This window comes from Thunnus thynnus, chromosome 3 (genome assembly GCF_963924715.1).
Source record: "Thunnus thynnus chromosome 3, fThuThy2.1, whole genome shotgun sequence".
NCBI classification, from domain to species: domain Eukaryota; kingdom Metazoa; phylum Chordata; class Actinopteri; order Scombriformes; family Scombridae; genus Thunnus; species Thunnus thynnus.
Genome location: NC_089519.1, coordinates 2,740,320 through 2,759,949, shown reverse-complemented (window position 1 = coordinate 2,759,949; position 19,630 = coordinate 2,740,320). Strand labels below are relative to the sequence as shown.

The window sequence follows — 19,630 nt, the reverse complement described above, 5'->3', positions numbered from 1 at the left end:
ACTGGAAAAGTGTCAGAACACCAGCGGATATATTGGCACTGAACAGAGGCTACTTGTTCCTTCCACACCACACCTTTGTCCAACAAATGATGATATGCGGTCACTTAGACACGTACAACACAGCTTAACCTCGACAGATTTTGCCTGGTTGCTGACATCAACGACACTGATAGCTCTGGTAACGATGGTATGGTATTGATTTGTTCAGCTGCAGACAGCTGACATTTAGTTTAAAGGTAGAGGCAGTAGTCCGCCTTCTGCCAGCATGTTTTTCCATTGGGGAAATATGATATAAGATCTAATTGAGGGAAACACATGATATGGTCAAAGATATGAGTGTGAATATGAGTGTGAAGCACTTCTAGACAATTGGATACTGCAGTTTGTGTTACATGGCAGATGGCAGCAGAGATAGAACAATCATATACATTTATAATGTAAGAGGCACTTTGTGGTGAAAAGGTAGTGAGAGGCACTTGTGTATATTGATATGTACAGGAATATAACTACGGACATCATGGACTGGGGGTGCGTTACACATAAACAGATTCATAATTTAGTCGGGCAAAGCAATCTCATGGGATCACAGAAGAGGATTCTTTAACCGCTCTACAGCTGGGTGCATTTAAATGTAGATGTAAAATACATTTAATTGCCGTGAACATTTTTTTTCTAGATGTGAATGTAGCATGGATTTTATTTGCACAAAGCTTGCTGTGGGGCTCGAGGCAATCTTCTCCATCGACTTGCTAAACTGTCTGAGCTCAGCTGCTTCTAAAGCCTGTGGGTATAGTTAGCTCTGTGCATGCTTGTGTGTGTGACAGAGAGAAAGAAAGATGGAGGTTGTTGTATATACAGGACATATGTGATGTACTATATATGTCTGGAAATGTTAGAACACTAGTTTGTGTGTGTAAACAATCTACAGCATGAACTACAGGTTTATATGTATCCCCAGATTCTCCACCTCACAGGATGCTGAGTCGGACACATTTCATTCTTCACACAGCAACAGAGACTGACGTCGCCTTGAGCGAGTCCATTAAGGAAATGAGAGTGATCAATCAAAATGGATTAATCCAACTTGATCTCCAAAAGGCAGATAAAGAAATTTAAATCTGGACCAGCACACCCACATGTTGGCATGCATTCTCACATACATACATACACACACATTTAGACACATACTTAAAGCCAAATAAGGCTGCTAATATTTGCCAAAAGCTGTTATTAATAGCTGTATAACACAGTAGGTGTTTCATGCTTTAACTCTGTGACTGTATCTGAACTTGTGTTTCAACTGAGCAGTAATCCTGTTCAGAGTATGTATGTATGTACTTGTAAATCCCAGGAAAGTGACTGTACTCCACCACATCGATTGTAAGGTGAGTGCTTCTGACAATGAAAAACGGTTGCGTTTGTTAAAGCCGTTTTCATTCAAATGCAACGCATTCCTCAGCAGACAAATCTATTGAATGTTACATGACAGAAACAAAGAATGAGAGATTTGGGAAAACCTTTTTAGAAATTGCTTTTTCTGTTGTGCTTCAGCACGTCTTTTATTTACAGAGAAACGGATGGGCCCTATCATACCAGCTGACAGGTAATGCCATTTAAACTTTCCCAGGGAGAAGAAGAGCCCAAGGCTTGGCAGTACAGCAGAAAGCTGCTAAACAGATGCTTGAGTGGAAGAAAGCCATCAGCATGTACATGTGAGTAATGCACAGAGGTGCTTGTTACAGGTACTGTTCAATATGTGGCCATGACAAAGGATGGAGTTTTACTGAATGCTGAATGAAACCTCACATATGTTGCTATTGAAGCTGTGCATTCAGGCTCTAGACAACAGGGGGCCCTGGCAAAGATTTCTTCAGGGGCCTTCCTTATTTGCCAGGAGCCGAGAACTATGAAATAAAGCTATAAACTATATGTATATACTTTAACTATATATAAAACTATTATTTGTTTTATTTAACTTCGATCAGTTTCATAGGCTGCTTTCACAAACCTTCACAAAGCTAAAACTATTTATTTAGTTTCACATTAGATTCTAATTAGTCTCATATAATCTCAAGGTAAATAGCTAGCAAGCTAGTTAGCTTGCTAGATAGCATTAAAGTTCTTGCCAACTCCTAAAACATTAGCTAGGCTACATGTTACATAACATCATGTGTCTTTGCTATCTAACTTTTTGGCTTACCATTTACTATCATCATCATTTATTATTATCTGCTCCACTTACCACTGTCCTGCTTTCTTTTCTCTTCCTCATCTTTCTTTTTATTTCTTTTTTCCCTCTCCCCTCATGCTGGGGGCCCCAGGCAGTTGCCTGCCTTGCCTGTTCATAAAATTCACCTCTGCCCAGCAACTTTCTTTATTAAAAAAAAAAAAAAAAAAAAGGATTTACAGGGCCCTACGCTATTGCATATTCAGCCTATAGGGTGGGCCGGTGCTGTATGTGATGTATGCATTAATTACTGTCTTCTAATCAAGAGCATTGGTACGTTATTATCAAGAAGATTACACACATAAATAAAAACACTGCTTATTAAAAGTTCAGTTAGTGAAAAACTGGGGGATCTTGGGTAATGCTTTCTTACCATGTCCCATTTCATTAAAGAAATACCCTCCATGTGGCATTAAGTACTGTGAAGATGTCCTAATAACTACACATCATAGGGCTAAAAACAGATAATACCAATGCTGATGGTGCCATGATTATCGCTTCCTCATGATTATCAGAAGCACAGGAGGGCTTGATGTATATGTGTGTGTGAGTTGTGAGGCAGATAGAGAGAGCGAAGCGAAGGGGAGAAAAGAGAGACGCAGAAAGGTTGACTGTAATTTCAACCGACTGCATGAGATCAGCATCAAAAGAGTGTTTATGCGTTTGTGTTCCAGACGAACGTGCACATTTAGCTTTGTGCCCAAGTGTATCCACCGTTGGTAAAAATGAAAACATCTCAGCTGCCCTAAACTGAGCTTCATCCTCCTCTTCTAAACTATCAGCAACCATCACACACACACACACACAGAGGAAACACACCCCTATAGTAGGACAAATCCAGCCGTCTAGAGCTTCCAAAGTCTGAGTGAAGTCCCGATTCATCTTTCTCCTTCAAGTATTTCTACTGTTGTTGGATTGATTCTCTGATTCTCTGCCGTTACCTGTCAGCATGAGCTGTTGTGTGTGTTCATCTTGCAGGGGGAGGAAGGGTGGGGCACAACGGTAGTAGACAAAAACATTTAAGAAGCGGTCTCGAGTGTGTGAGTATTGTTTAGAGAAAAAGAGATGGAGGAAGTATATCTATCTATCTTGTCTTGCGATCATCACTGAATCATTTTCATTAGTCATTTGGTTTGATTCTTGAAGAAATCCTGAGGCTCCATCTATGGAAATAGATTTATTTTGATCATATTTATGTCTGTACATCAACAAACTCCAATCACTTAAATCTGAGAAAGAGAAATTCATTCCAAACACTATATCAGGCAAAACATTAAATAAATAAATAATAAAAGCTTCCAAACTGAAATGGCAGTGAAGACAGTAATACTCAGCACTGTAGACTAATGATGTTAATCACAATCATTATTAAAGTGGAAATGACATCATGTCTAACACCAAGAGTCAAATATTTTTCAGTTTACAGCTAAAGAACGAATGGAGTCAGAAAGTTGCTTTTCCAGTTAACATGCAATGTTTGATTCTTTCAAGTAAATATGTGTCTTAGCTGAACTGAAAACTATTGATCTGACATCAAGTTCATTTTTTTCTGTAACTCATAGGGCTGGTAAATTAAAAACTCATGCAGCTAATTCTTCTTAATTAACCACATCTTTCCAATCAGTTAGCAACAGCTTTATGTTCACACTTCCAAAAACTACTTTTTGCATCGCTGACCAACATCACGTTTACTGACTTCAAAGTAGAAAGAGATGTAGAGAGAAAAACACACAGAGCTGCGATGTGAATGCAGCAAACAGAAATCAAACAGGAGTTTATGGAACTGTGAAACAAACAAAGGGATCAGAGTTAACTCATATTAGAGCATCCTTTGCTCTCATCCTTTGTTCTCCTCAGCTGTCTATACTTCATTCCTGCTGCCCTACGAGACTTGTCACTTCCTCCTTGCAGCATTTCCTGAAATAGCACCAGTGCCTTTGCGCTGCTGCATAAGCACCATATCCAACAAAGCACTTCAGATACAGTACATACAGTATGTAGCATTTGCTGTGCCACTAATCTAAAATCACTGTTGCTAAATTATTTATGGTTGTTTATGCATGCATTTCTCACATCAGCTTAGTTCTGCTTTCTACCCATTTCTTCCCGGGGCTGTTTCATTTTTGCATACAATTGTATGCATTGCATACAATTAGAGTGTTGGCGTGTCATATGCCGGTTTTATAGCAGTTGGTCAGTTTTATAGCAGGTCATATTGCACTCAAATGCAATATAAAATATAACTGACCGTTAAGGTTAATGGTCTTGATGAGGGTCAGTGTATGACTGAGAGAAAAGATTTTAAAAATGTAACTGCATTCATTTGGAAGCATCTTCTAGTCCACTGCCTGTATGAGAATAAAGAAACAATTGTTTAATTTACTGAACATTTGTGAATCGATTCAGAATTGTAGAAGAATGGAGATTGTTCCAGATTGTGAATTGATTTATATTTGCTTCATTTGACATTTTTTCATGTCAATTATCAGACGTTACTGAATTATTTGCCATGATGCCTGTAAAAAAACTGAGACCATGATTAATGATGGTTTTCCCATTAACCCACTGTTTCCTGTTTCATAAAATCAATCTCAATGTTGCCACTTTCCTTCTTCACGGTGCAGTGTGTAAAGGCTTTTGTCTTGTGTGGTAGTGATTTGTTCCTGATTAAATGTTACATTTGTATATTAGCATTTTAATAAGTTGCGAGTGCTTTTTCCTCCTCCCTTCATTTTTCAATGAACCTCAGCTTGTAGAAAGACAAATCAGAGGCAGAGTCTACTGGCTCTCTGATAACCTCGACTACTCTTGGTTGTCTGAAAATGATCTGAAACCAATCTTAATTATTTAGAGTCACTCTGATGATAGTAAAATGGTTCAGAAACCTTTATTTCTGTGCTTCTTCATCATCCTTCCACTATATACTTTGTTTCAAATAAATTAATTTCCCCTGCAGCCATCACTCCAGTCACTTTTGAGACAAAGGCAGCCGTGTCTTTTTGGCTGTGCAGCAACTGTCCGACTGCATTCAATACATGCATGCATGTGAGAAGAGGAAAAAGTAGAAGTGAATCGAAGAAACAAACAAAAAGCTACAGCTACCCTACAATTATTCAGTCTAACATCGGGCACTTAATATATTTATCTTGAAGGGAATGAAATGAGAGAGAATGAGAAGCAGGTGGAGAGGGAGAGAGAGGTGGGAAAAGAGGTCGCTTGAGGAAAGAAATAATCTCAAGTCATGCTTGGTGTGCTTTTATGGTCTTATCAGCCCACACCAGTAAAGAAACCAGACAAATACAGCTGCCTTTTTTTTGTCAACACAGACATAATACAATCGGTAGACTTCCCAAAACCGTCAGGCAACTCAGGCCATGGCTCTGTAAACACTATTAGTGTGTATCTGCAGAGAGAAAGCACGAGCACGCTTGAGTATGACACTATCAGGACCTGGGAAAATAACCAGCTTATGGCAGAGGAAACGATGAGCTAGCGACCTGTAGACAAAGCTTGATGCAGACCGGGTAATTGAGACAGCGTATTGCTGCATAGTAACCTTCCCAGAGACATAACGATAATATAATGTGCTGTGGAGAAATTTCTCATTTACGGTCGGGTAATAGCACTTAGGTCAGAACAATGGCCCTCTCTACTTGGAAATTGGATAGGCTTTCTCATTAATATGTATTGGAGTTAGGAATGGGCTGAGAATGGGATAACAGTGAATGGCCTGAAGTTTGCACAGAGGAGAAAGGAAGTTGTGGAGGAGAGTTATAAATAGTACAGGTATGTAAAATAGATGCATACCAACACTGTACTTGTGGGTGGGAAAGATGGTGAAAAATCGAGAGGTCACTAGTGTTAAAGGACATATTATTGAAATGCTGCAGATTGTTAGTACCAGGTGCAATGTGATGCTTTACCAGCAGTGGCTCATTCAACAGCTGCTTGGCTACCAGCTGACTACCAACACTGACTACTACAATAATGTTTGTTTAGGTGTGTAATTATAACCTGAAACTTCTGTCTATGACTCCGCTAATACTGTACCTTCATGTTGACACCATCTCCTACCAGTTACCTCCACCACCCCAACCCCCCCCTCTTTTTATTTAAACGGCAAAGCCGTAGTGTATTGATTGAGCACGCTCGCCCCTTTTTAAGTGATTGTCCACAGTTATTTGACAGATTCACACCTGTTGAATACAGAACAGAAATTGTTATTTCTTCCCACTGAGCAGCTCTATTACAGCAGTCGGGGTTATGTGCAGATTTTTATCCATTTACAGCTTGTTTACCAAACAGACAGAGTTCACCTGTGCGAAGCTTGTGAGGGATCATCATGTCACAACAATAGTGCCTCCTACTGGTTGATTTTGTTTGCGTTGTCTCTCTGTCTACACCTTCTCTAGGTCAACGGGGGTTACCATATGGTATTACCTGAGTGCTTCAGGATTTACAGCATTCACCAGCTTCCACGTTCATTCCTTTATCCCTAAAACTAATCCCCACCTGTACCACTAGATACCTACCTTACCCTTTACTTAACTTAAATCTAACTTCAGTCTAATCGAAAGTCATTAGATTGTTTCTGTTGTCCTACTTATCTACAAAGTTGTAGATGCTTTTCTTATGTCCCGAGGTACAGTTTGATTTTATGTTGAACACTGAGCTTTGCTAAGCTCAATTGATTGGTGGGATCAAAAACCAATTCTCTCTCAAGAAAAATAGTTGACTGGTCTAATTAGCTTGCAAGTTGTGATTGACATATTTGTTAGGACCAGTGTGTAAGATTTAGTGGCTTCTAGCTAAACGGACTCGGCAGAAATGGAATATAATATTCACAAGTATGTTTTAATTGGTGTATAATTACATGAAAATAATAAGCATTGTTGTGTTTTTGCTACCTTGAGCCCTTTATGTCTGCATAGGGAGTGGCCCGCCATATTGCGCCGCCATGTTTCTACAGTAGCACAGATTAGACAACCCAAACACTGACTCTAGAGAGGGCCTTTCACGTTTTTCGCAAGTTTTGCAGCCACCGTAGGTTCTCCTACATGCTTGGAAGGGGAGGGGGAAGAGGAGGTGTATTCATTCGGTTGCAATCTGCATCCTCACCGATGCCACTAAATCTTACAAACTGGTTCTTTAAGTCACTAATTGCAATTCAAGAAATTAAATTTACATCCCACATATATCATCCACTTCCTGCTTGCATGCTATCACAATAACATGATTTGGAACATATCTGTGAAAACATTTGGTAAAAGAATTGCTAATGTTATGCCAACAAGTATTGAACCAACAGCATTGGGAAGAGGTTCTACCCGATCCAACAGATAACCAAAATGGATCCAAACTAAGCTAAAATTGCAATTAATGTACTTTCAAACCACAAATAAACTTAAAAAAGGGCAACTTGCATTTTCTATGTGTATAAGATGGGGTACATGGGAAACACTGTGCTATGCTAATGTTCTACTTTAAGTTATATTTAATTCTGGGCTATGGCAGATAATCCTAAATATGTACAGTAAACTAGAATTTCCAGGTGACAAGAGATACTAGCACAAAATATGTGACACTTGTCTCAGTTTCCCAGACAGAGGTGATGGAAGTGCCACTGTTATCTTCCAACAATCAAACAATCTAATCTTTATCTTAAATCCCACCTTTAATCATCGTTTCATCTATAACACTCAACCTGAAACGTTACTTTTTAAGTATGTCGAAAAGTATTGGTAAAAGGGAAAACTGGCAAAATTCCTTCAGTTTGGATTTTGTAATATTTGCCTCATCTTCTGTTTTTCTGTCTTTACTACACATATGTATGTACAAGCTATTCCACTTGACCATGAACACACACGCTCATTCACTCCCAACCCGTTTTATATTTTTACACTTACTCTGCGGTGTTATCCACAGAGAATCACAAACCCATACACCGATGTGCGCACACACACACACACATGTTTACTTGGGTCACTTTCAGGGACTTACCCAAACCCTAACCATAACCATGACTTGCCTAACCCTAACCTTAACCACTGACCCAAAAATGAGCTTTTTCCCCAAATGGGGACACGGCTTTTGTCCCAAATTGGACAAACCCTCCCCAATTAACTGGTCTTGAGTCTGAAATGTGTCCCTGAAAGTAGGATAAGTCAGTAACACACACAGTCCATTCAAAGTCCCTAGGCTATGAGTGCACCGATAAAGTGTACTCCCCGAGTGACTCCCCTGATGCACCTAGCACCAGCGACATGCAGAAGATTGTCATGCCAGATTTGTTCGACATGAAGCGATGGGGAGGAAACATAACTGCAGGGAATGTGTGATAGAGATGAACATCCAGTGTGAAAAAAAAAAACATTAAAGGGGACCACAGAGCGGGGGTTGATGTGCTCAACCGGTACCTGCTGCTGCATACTGATGTGCTGAAATATACACGTATCGAATCAAGCAATTTACAACAATCAGATACATTTACATGCATGTAGTGTAAACTGTAGCTGTGGGGAGGTCCTCTTAGGACATGAATAAAAATGTCTTTTGGGAATGTGACACGTTAGCATGAGTCTTTTTCTGACTGATGGCGTGGAAACATCACAGAACTGAGTTTAATGCGAGACAAACAGCCATTTTTTCTGCTTGGATCTATGCACATTTATAAACAGTCTTCTCCTTTTGGTAATTTCCCATTTTATAAATTAAACTCTTTGATTGACAGTGTTCTTAAGCAATTAGCCATTAGAGCTACAGAGAAGACAGAGCTGAAGCTGAAATATAAAATCATATTCTGTCTCCCATTAGGGATCCACCTAGACAGTAAGAAAGCCCCGAGTGTCTCAGCCAGAACAAACAGCGTAGTGAGAATCATGCTTAGAGTAAAGGGACTGTCATGGGTCCTTGTTAATGTAATAAACTGCAGAGTGTGAACAAGCTCCATAGGGAGGGCCTTTGATCAAGCTAACATCTCCCTTATGTCAGATTTATTTTAATCTTTTAAAGAGAAAATTCTGCTTGTGTACCTTTTTTATCCCTCTTCTTCTTTTTTTTTATTTATCTGTCTCCTTTGTGAGAAATGTAACCTTGAGAAATCTTAATCACAGATACACACAGAAACAATCTCTATTCTACCTCCTTCTTCCTTCTCCACTTTCTCATTTTCACTATTGAGCCCCTTCCTCTCTCCGTCTCCGACTCACAGCCGTTGATGAGTTTGTGAGTCACTGAGGAGAGACGGGGATTTGAGAGAAAAACCCAGTACTCTGAACCTCCAGTAGAAGCCGATAATCCACGGAAGCGAGAGGTGGCGACGGAATTCGGCTAATACCCAAACAATTGCTATCAGTGCGGCTCCCACTAAGGTGACAAAGCCCTACACAAATTTTGGATGTTATTGTGTGCAAACAGCAAGTTAATATCTGTGTACAAATGACTGTGGCGTAATGCAAGATGAAATCCCGTGAATTTGATTTATATACAGAAAAACTAATTGTCTACTTGTGTTCCTGGCGGCCTTGTCATCAACACATCAAGGATTATGATTAGCCTTAGACAGCTGCTGAATCAGACATCCTCCATTCAAGTGATGGAGAAGACCTTGTTATACGATGACATCTAAACACATGGATACATGGGAATCTGAGACAACAGTAGTGATTAGGAGGTTGAAGCCTATTGGGAACAAAAATATCATGTAAAAATGAAGCTGGACATTATTTTTAGTTTAAATCTTCTTTAGCTCAGAAAATTCATTTATAATCATTAAGGTAACAATGACTTCTTTAGGATATGCTCCTTTCCTTTTTTTTACTGAGATGAAGCATTTCCATTTAGAGGCCATGTTTAAAAGAAAGCCAGAGGCAAAGGATAAAAGAAAATACCCTTTGACAGTTTGCTCTGTCTTGACTATGTAACCTCTCTTGTTTTAACTTCAGAACAAAGCTTTAAACGAAGAGAAATAAGCACAAGAAAAAAAAAAAAAACATTGGACTGATGCTAAAACAAGAGAGCTCCTCCTAGGACTGAATAATATGAAGAAAATAATTAATGAATTGTGATTTTTCTGACCTATATTGCCATTTAGATTTGAAATGTGATTATTTTCTATAAATGAAGTGAAGAATTTAACAAAAACCAGTCAGCTATGAAATAAACATGCTTATCAAACTGACTAATTCAGCTCAAATTCATCAAGATAATGATTAAGTGGCATATTTGATGTTATTCATTAATATAACAGATTTAATTATGGAACTCAAAATTGGCATCACATTTATTGATAGCAGCCGCAAAGTTGGTCATTATGAAAAATTGCTGCGGTTCTGCACTGATAGCAACGAGGTTAGCTTCACAGAGTGACGGGACAGGCTGTCACTCTGAAGCAAAGAAGCAACGAGCAAAAGCGCAAAGTGAAACGTCTTCAGGGCAAATAAAAACGACCACCAGGATAAAATCACCGCTGAGTTAAGTAACTCTGCTTTGCTGGCCGGTGTGAAAAGACCAGAAACTGATTGTTTTTGCAAATGCTGCATGCTTTCACATGGAAGGTCTGCCAGAAATGACGTGTACTCGATGAAACACATGAGTCAAACTGTGTGTGTGTGTGTGTGTCTCTGCAGGTGGCGAGTGGAGGCTTAATGAAAGGGCCAGTTGTTTTGCTGGGCTGATTTGCAGAGAGCAGATGGATCGGTCTCTCAGTCTCTCTGGTCTCAATCTTGTCCCACATTGCTGCTGTCGCCCCATTTAACAGCCAATTTCCTGCCAGCTCATCACAAACACAGATAAACACACACACATACGCACACAAAGGGAGATGGTAGAGAAAACAGTGTGAGGTAGTGCACCACAGAGACACGTATAAAGAGCGAAAAAGAAGGTGAAACAGTGGCGCACAAACAAATGCACCCAGGCGTAATGTAGATGATACGGATTCAGGCATATTTTGTGCATAGACAAGCACAAAACTATTTAACTACATACAAGGATACACATAAATACATGCAGGGAGACACACACACACACACACACACAGAGTAAATTCCTACGGGGAAGCACGGTTGGACACTATAGAGTTTTTAATGAGCTTGCTCCAGATGTCTTCCCAGGCTGCACCGCATGAGTAGTTGATTAATCAAGTACACTAAGAAACACTGACACATACACACTAATCCTAATTTATCACACAAACACAGTAATCTCAATTTATCACAAACACAGTAATCCCAAATGACCCCCCACCCCCCCCACCCCCCCGTCCAATTATCTCTCTCATACACATATAGTACTGCGCCTGATTTTTAATATGCTTCTGTATTTCTGTGGTTAAGTTTGCTGTTTTCTGTTAATATCTGAAAAATAACAGCACATACTAGATACTCACACACACCAACACCTGACTTATCACACTATTATAGTAGTGCTCGCTTTAACTACTGTAGCATAAACACACATGTTGCACACGTGTGGAATCGCCCTCAGAACACAAAGATGTCTTATTTTAACTCTAGCGGCGGTGGGAGGTGTTTGGCCTCCATAAAACGACCTCTGACTTTCAATCTTTGCGCCTCGTGCGGCGGGAGATTACAGTGGTGCTTTTTTTTTCTCTGCCTCGCCACCGGCGGTCAACCTTCACTCGCGGTCATGTGATATCACCAGCTGGTCAACGTGTTAATGACATGTCACAGGTGAGATGTGGTTTTTGCTGGCTACAGTTGTATTTATCTCAATGTCATGTCCCTTAACAAATGACCGTACATTTACCTTTAATGGAGAGTCTCAGTGTAAACATGGAGGGAGAGAGGAGCGCTCAGTAGTCTCGTCTTTCCAGTGAAACTTTTCAAATATCAGATTCTTAAATGTTACATTTATAAGAAATAAAAAAAGACCTTATAATAGATAATGTTGGATAACATGAATTAGACATGGCTGTAAGCAAATATAGAGAAATTCAGTGTGCTGTTGTACCAAAATAACCATTTGTGGCTGTAACAAAAGTTATGTAGGCATGCTTTTAATGAAGTTCAAGAAAACGTATCACATTTCTATATTTATATTCTGGGACTCTACTGGAATATCTTCACATGATTTGCAGGAGTGCAGGACTCTTGCATCTCCTCGGTTCAGCCTCTGTCTGAAACAGGCCGTTTTAGCTCTGGTCTCTTTTAAGCCCTGCCCTCCTGATGAGCCCACTCTGTTCTCATTGGCCAACTTCTGAAAGCTGCTGCTTGGCAGACTTCCAGCGGCTCAGGAGGCTAAGTAGACAAACAATATTTGTAGGGTAGAAACTTCTCAAATACAGTGTTCAAGCCCAAAATCCAATTTGAAACATGTGACGCAAATAACACACGGAACAACCTTAGCAACAACTTGAGCGTGAACAATCTGACGTCATCACAAGGAGGAAGTAGAGATAACTTTGCAAACACAGCGTCTGACGTACGTTTACCTCAAGATTCGGACCTTTGACCATGTTTAACATCCAACATCATAGCAGAAAATCACAAAAAGCATGATATGTCCCCTTTCAGTAGATTAATGCTGCTAGTCTGTCAACACAACATTTCTACACGTTATTCACATATATTTTCATATACAGTTCACATACAGTACCGTTTGTGTCAAAGAGAGGACAGGGCTGCCATTGGTGCAGAAGCCATGGAATTATTTGCCACCTCCCTCCTGTCACTACTTGAGATCAAACCAATACCTTCCAAGCTAGTAGCTAGCCTCTCTACATCATATCAGTCTTCTTTTACAAGCATGTTGATTTATCTCTGACCACTTGACCGCATGTATAGAAAAAGCAGCTTTTCTGCTGAAGGTTGTATGAATGTTTTATAAATATATTCACCAGTCATACTAGTTTTGTGATGACATTTACTGTATGGTTATTTTGCCTCATCCTTACCTCATTCCAAGCGGTTTTATATGTGGTTTCTGGTGACAGGTGCTGCGACTTTGACAAACTGGCGCATGGCAGTGAAGCGCCGGCAGGACCGTGTAGAGTTATAGCACAGCAATATACAGTGACACACACACACACACATGCACTCTCACACGCAAAGCACATGTCAGTACCTTCTGTGCGGATGGTGAAGGGAGAGTCCCCCAGTCTCTTGGCTGAGAACTGCCCCCCCAGAGAGGTCATTAGAAAACACAGGCTGAAGAAGCCTATTCCCACCACGAATATCCTGCAACACAGAGGGAGGAGAGCAGGGATCGGATGAAAGGGGAGTTGAGACAGATAGACATATTTATGGGGAAGGGCAGGTAAATAGATGTTTTGGGTGAGCAGTTAGGGAAGTGTGAAGATGAGGAGGGGAATAAGGGAGCGAAGGGAGGTGGAACTGGAGATATTCGGAGGCAGACAAATGAGTGGATAAAGAGCGAAAGGCCTGAAAAACTCTAGGAAGAATGAGGCGAACAGGCCGACAATTACGGGAGACGGGTTTGCAGGACGGAATGATTGACACGACTGCGAGGGAAAGGATGGGAAAAAAAATAGAGATGCGATGAGGTTAAGGTAAAAGGTGTAGGAGAGCAGAAGAGGAGAGGAGGAGATAAACCAAGAACTAGCATTTCCAGAAGGCAGAGCATAAATAGAGCGATGATCACATGAAAAAAAAAAAAAAAAGGTAGAAGCCAAAGGGCACTTGAGTTGAAACATTTTAGTGCTGTGATGTTATCGCTTGAAATACATCTAGGACAAATGAGGGTGAGCACTTTGTCCCTACGTGCAGGCAAATTGGATGTGATTATTTATGTAATATCAGAGATAAGCAGAGTGGAAGGGAAGATAAGGCAAGAAGAGGACAGAGGAGGTGAGGAAGAGTTTAAAGTTAGCTAAAAAGTCTCGTTCACCCCTCCGTCTGAACCACACAGAACTAGGTCAACGATGAAGGGGCTCTGTGATACAGTCTTCACCCTCTGAATCACTGTAAAACCTATGAAATACATCTAGATTCAAAAGTCAGTCGCTTTATTAAACGTCCTGCTGGGTGACGAAGCATTGAAGAAGTCACAGGTGATCATATTTTTGGGCTCAGATCTGTAGCGCAGGCCCGGATTTGGAACGTAAAACTTTACAGCTTTACCACGCTTTGTGGCACAAATCTGATATTTGAAACTCTGCCGCACCTCAGAAGGGAAAATAAAATGAGACTCTGTGTGAGTCCTCCCTTGTTAGACAGCCATGAGAGAATCAGATCTTAGACTTAAAAGAGTTGAAAATCAGGTCTTTTGTATCTGTGTAAATCCTGCCCTAGTTAAGCTACTCTCTTCAGCGTACGGATCAAAGGTTATCTTATTATGCCGAAGCTCTTTGGGGAACCGGAGAAGCAAAGCTGTCTCTGATTCTTATTTGCTGGACAAAATACCAGTCAGCCTCCATGACTAACAAGTCAAGTCCCACTTTAAAAATCCTTGCTGCACGGCCGCTAACCCTCACTGGAGAAATTTCTTCCAAGATTTTTTTTTTTTTTTAGTACTGGCGCAGTAAAAAGGCTGATTCATGTGACGATGAACGGTTTTACTGCATATTTTAGCAGCTGAAGATGCAACAAATTTTCTCCATCATGTGAGCTTGTTTGGGTAAATGCATTGTAATACTATGAAACAATAAAGGGCTGTATTATAACCAGGAGATGAGCAATTAATCAAAAGCAACAAACCCACAACTCACTCCATAATTTAAGGCTAACCTTGCACAGGTTACTTTTAAACTTTTAACTCCTGCACTAAGGGTTGGGAAAAATGAATCTTAACATAACAAATGAATGAATTATTCATAGTTATTGCTTTCTCTTCAAAGCCAGGCAGGAGCTGTTTTCTTGAATGCATGGCCCGGTGTGAAATCTGACAGCACTTCCTGGAACGGTAAGTGGCTCCGGTCACGCAAAGTTCTGAACGACACCTCTTAATATCGACGCGGCTGAAAAAGAAACGACCTCCTATCAACAGCGAGGAAGAACGGCCACTTAAAAGAACATTTGCTGAGCTGATCTGATTGACCCGAAGGAATGGAGATGATGTTGAATAATCCGTTAAGTATAGAGCGTGGTGGTTTGGCAAGCTCCCAAGGTGACTTTATATTCCAAGACAGAGCCGGTGTGAGTCTTGTCCTGAGTCGTGATACACTCGGATGGCTTCAAGGACGGACGGGGATGCAGCTTTCCTTTACGCAACATATTGACATTGAATAACCATCATTCATCAAGGGATGAACGGGTCGCATCAAACATGATTACAGCTATAACGATCGCCCCAAAAGGTAAAGCAGCGATACAGTTATTCCAGCTTAACTGCTCATTTATCATCAGCAAAGTAGTCAGATTACATTTTGAGCTAATGAATTTCAGCGCTGACTGCACTATGAATACATGTTGGAATAAGACTTCCAAGCTCCGATTATCGGCTTCATTTTCTGCCCGTATTGGAGGCAGATTATTAGATGAACATGATGATCGCTGTGATCGTTGGGATGCCATCAGAGAACAAGAGGCTTCAAAGCCAAAGCGTCAGAGTGCCAACGGTTGCTCCCATCCTGTGCCATTTCTTTATTGATTTATGCCGAAAATACAAGGAAGCTATAATACTGTATTTACATCAGCATCTAAGCAGCTGGCACATGTTCATCCTTTCTCATTTACCTCTCTGTCTCTCCCAGGATACTGTAATATTATGAAATAAGAAATGATTATCCCCATCTGTTCCAGGCATATTGCGGGATGGATTGGAATAGCTCAATCATTGTCAGCGGACCGCAGAGCAGTAATACAGTAACTGATGTGAATCCAATCCGATGCCATCGTTATGATCAAGGGATTATTTATCATGAATACGCAGATACATATCACCGCATGGATTATGATCTTATTAGAGTTTACCACCATCTGGTCAGCAAGCCAAGAAGATGAAAACTATTAAAAAAAAAAAAAAAAACAGAGTCACTGACCTGATTTTTATATTTCAACTGCCCCATTTTTTTCATTTTTCATCTTCAAAGCCTTGTGTTATTACAATTAAAGACAACTGAAGAGATAACAGGTAGCAAAAATTGACACATTTTACAGTTTATCAACTAGTTTTCTAATCCACTGGATCTATTTGTCTCTCTGTGATCTGAGGATTAATAATATTGTGTGTGTTACCATGTGGCAGAAAAGATAGAGACGCGATGTGTGCGAGCGGCACAAAGGTTGATGGGAAGAGAAAATAAAATATTCAGCTCGTGTGGGTGTGCTCAGGCTGGCCGACGTTGTCCTAGGGCGATCGTTCCTCTCTCTTATCATTTAGCTGTTTTCCAAAGTGGCGTTAGGTGGGTGATATGAGAGGATGAGGCCCCGGTCCTGCCTGACGAGTCTTTAATTAACAGGCTTAAAGTAAATGCTCTGCTCCCTTTAATTGGATCAGAAGGAGAGATCTGCTATCAGCTAATTGGCTGCCTCACACATATAGACTTATCAGATTTTGCCTCTAGGTAGGATGATTTTGAAGCGAGAGGCGTGGCAGGCGTGGAGGAGGTGGTGGTGGAGGTGTTTTCCAAGAAACTTTTCCTGGCATCTATAGCAGCCTTAATTCTGGCAGCACTGAGGGTCTCACGGCCTTCGTACACAAAATGAATTTTGATAGGATTTTAATTTGCACATTTTTTGGTCATGAACACTTTCGTGCTTTAGCTCTTAGCAACAGATCAGACTTCAAGTGATATTCCTAAAACGAGGACATGGTTTTTATTGCCTACGGCATTTGTCTACTCCGGCTGTCCTGGAGGTCCAGTGATGTAAGATGCACACCACATTCACTATTCACAAGGTCCTGAGTTCATCTTCCAGCCAGGGAACTTTATCTCTCCCCATGTTTTCTTTCTGTTTCTTGTCAAAACTATTCAATAAAGGCAAAATGCCATGAAAATTATTATTCTCTACCATTCACACTAGTAAAATGACTGAGCTCTTGGCTGTGATACACACATAAAAACACTAGGGATGAGCTATCATGCTCTTTGTCACAAAGCTGCATAATTGTATGTGTTTGAATAGATAGCAGGTGAAGCAATTCAGTGCTGCACAGATGCTGCACCATTGTTTCACCCAACAAGTATCAGCAGGTGGAAAGTAAGAGGTGAGGTGGTACCACTGGAGGAAATCCTCCAGCTCTTCAACCACAGATACTCACTGCTGCTATAACTGTACCTTTCAGGAAAAATAAAATAAAGCAGGTCGACACAGCATGGCTCAATGGACCGTAAAGTCTCAACTGTTTAAGCGGTTAACATGTGTAAGAAATCCCCTCCGGTTTCCCCTTTATATCTCCACAAACAAAGCCCAGCCACACAGTGATAATGGAGCTATCCATGCAGCAAGAAACTAAGTTAAAGCTCGGCTGACTGCGAGCTTATTTACAGCGGCTCTTTCCTGATTTATCGCTGCGTGTCGCCGCTTTATCCATACGGACTCCAACCTGAATCTAATTCATCTGGTAGAGAAACATCTGGTGTGTGTGTGTGTGTGTGTGTGTTTAGGTGCACACACACACACCTTAGCTGGAGAAAATAACATAGTAGTGCATTTTCTCAGGGCTTTACAACTTAGTTTAGCCATTCCTCGTAGTGAAAACTCTTATCTGTCTTTGTTTGGGACATCTGTATGATAAAAATGCAGCTATGCTAACACGTAAGCAGTGAAAATACACACATTTCAATCAATACTAAGCAACCACGTTGCTCGAGGCTAAAGGAAAACAGCTCTTTGTCTCTTACCTGAACGGTTTGAACGTTACTAGACATCTTCTGACCATTATTTTACCGTCGGTGCTGCCAGTAATCATTTTCCAAAACGGGCGACCCCTGACATCGTCGTTAACCTCCCAATCTGGAACTTGAGCTGACGAAACATTTTATCTGCGTCCCATCCAGCGGTGCACAACTGCGGTAAACTCGGTTGTTTTTTAAGCGAACACCGCGCCCGGTAAGTGGCTCTTTACCCCTCCAGGAGAAATAGTAGAAAGTTTCATTCAGCAAGTCTCCTTTCTCGAGTGTTAAAATGTCATTTAAAGCGTTTTCCCGTCGCCAGGCAAACACTCTGAGTCTGAGGTGAAGTCGCCGCCGCAGGTTGTGTCGACCGTTGGAGTCATATCCGATGTTAAGTTTGCAAAAATGGCGTCAAACATGTGGGTAAAGTGTTTCGTCCTTTCAAATCTGCGTTTTCTCTCGGTAAGATTTTGCGAAGTGGAGAGCTGGCTTCATAGACGTTTTAACTTCACAGCGGAGGCAGCGCGACTGTGGTAAGTCAACCGTACTGCCTGTTACCCGTTCCCCTCTCAACGGTCAAGTTAGCGGAAGCCCAGTGTTGTAAAGCCTACAAGATCCAGCTAGTGTTTTCAAAATAAAAGGCTGTTCTTATAGGTGTGCAACACTTACTTTCTAATAATGGCTAATGGCTAAATCGTCATTTTTTAAAAATATGAGGGAAAGGTCAATAGAGGTAAATACATTAGAATTAGGGGAGACACTATAATTAATCAATTAATCAGTCAACCAATCAAACAAATCAAATGTAATTCAAAGTGCTTTACAAGTGATCGACAAAACTTGGGATGTTAACTATAGATTTAGAGACTAATGCACACCAAAACAACTAAAAAAAGCAAACAATTTAAAAGTTAATTGAAAAGGACAACAATAAAAGATGGGTAATTAAGATAATAAAAGATAATGCAAGCCATAGAAATAAGAATAAACAATAAGATTATGACATACTACACAAAATAAACAGATTATAGTAAAACATTAAAATATTAATGAAATAATACGTAATTTGGAGCCTAGTAATATTCATCCAACAAAGAAACCCTCGGAGAGATGTTCAAATTTAAAGTCTAAAATGTGCTTGTAGTGACAATAAAAGGGTGTAAATATATTACTTTGCCTCCTGGGCAGCCTGGTGAGCCTGATGAGCCTGTGGATAGGCTATAGTGGGCAGAATCTTTTCCTGATTGTGTCTCTCGGCTATTTGGTCTTGTTTGATGTTATTATGCAGAAAATATTAAATTATTCTACAAAGCAGGTCTAAAGAAGCCCATTAATTAAATCGATAATTACCCCTAGGGGCTATAACGCACTTAAACCACTACACAGTGCCAACACTTTTTTTTTTTTTTGCTTTTATTTGGGAGGCAAATTGCCATTATTTCCTGTATGATCGTAGCTTCCTCTGGCAGACTTGACGCTGCTCCAGCGGCTTACAGTGATGGACAGCTCCGGGTGGTGTAAAGCCTCTGCAGCCGCATTCACCTCTGCATGGTGCCATCTACGGCTTTTGAGCTCGAGCCGCTGTTGTGACAAGAGAAGTACTCAAGTGGCACTCAAAACTGTCAACTTTCTATGTCAGAATGAGC

General features: G+C 40.5%; 1 protein-coding gene across 1 annotated transcript in view; it reads right to left on the bottom strand.

Moving 5' to 3' along the window:
* Positions 1-18,564, bottom strand: part of LOC137174924 (alpha-1,6-mannosylglycoprotein 6-beta-N-acetylglucosaminyltransferase B-like) — a 121,641-nt gene extending 103,077 nt beyond the window's left edge. The window contains exons 1-2 of the mRNA XM_067580467.1: positions 17,994-18,564; positions 13,313-13,425 (exon numbers count right to left, since the gene is read on the bottom strand). Of these exons, the coding sequence (XP_067436568.1) occupies positions 13,313-13,425; positions 17,994-18,061 (181 nt within the window). The 5' untranslated portion in view covers positions 18,062-18,564. The remainder of the gene's footprint in view (positions 1-13,312; positions 13,426-17,993) is intronic.
* Between the last annotated feature and the right edge of the window lie 1,066 nt (positions 18,565-19,630).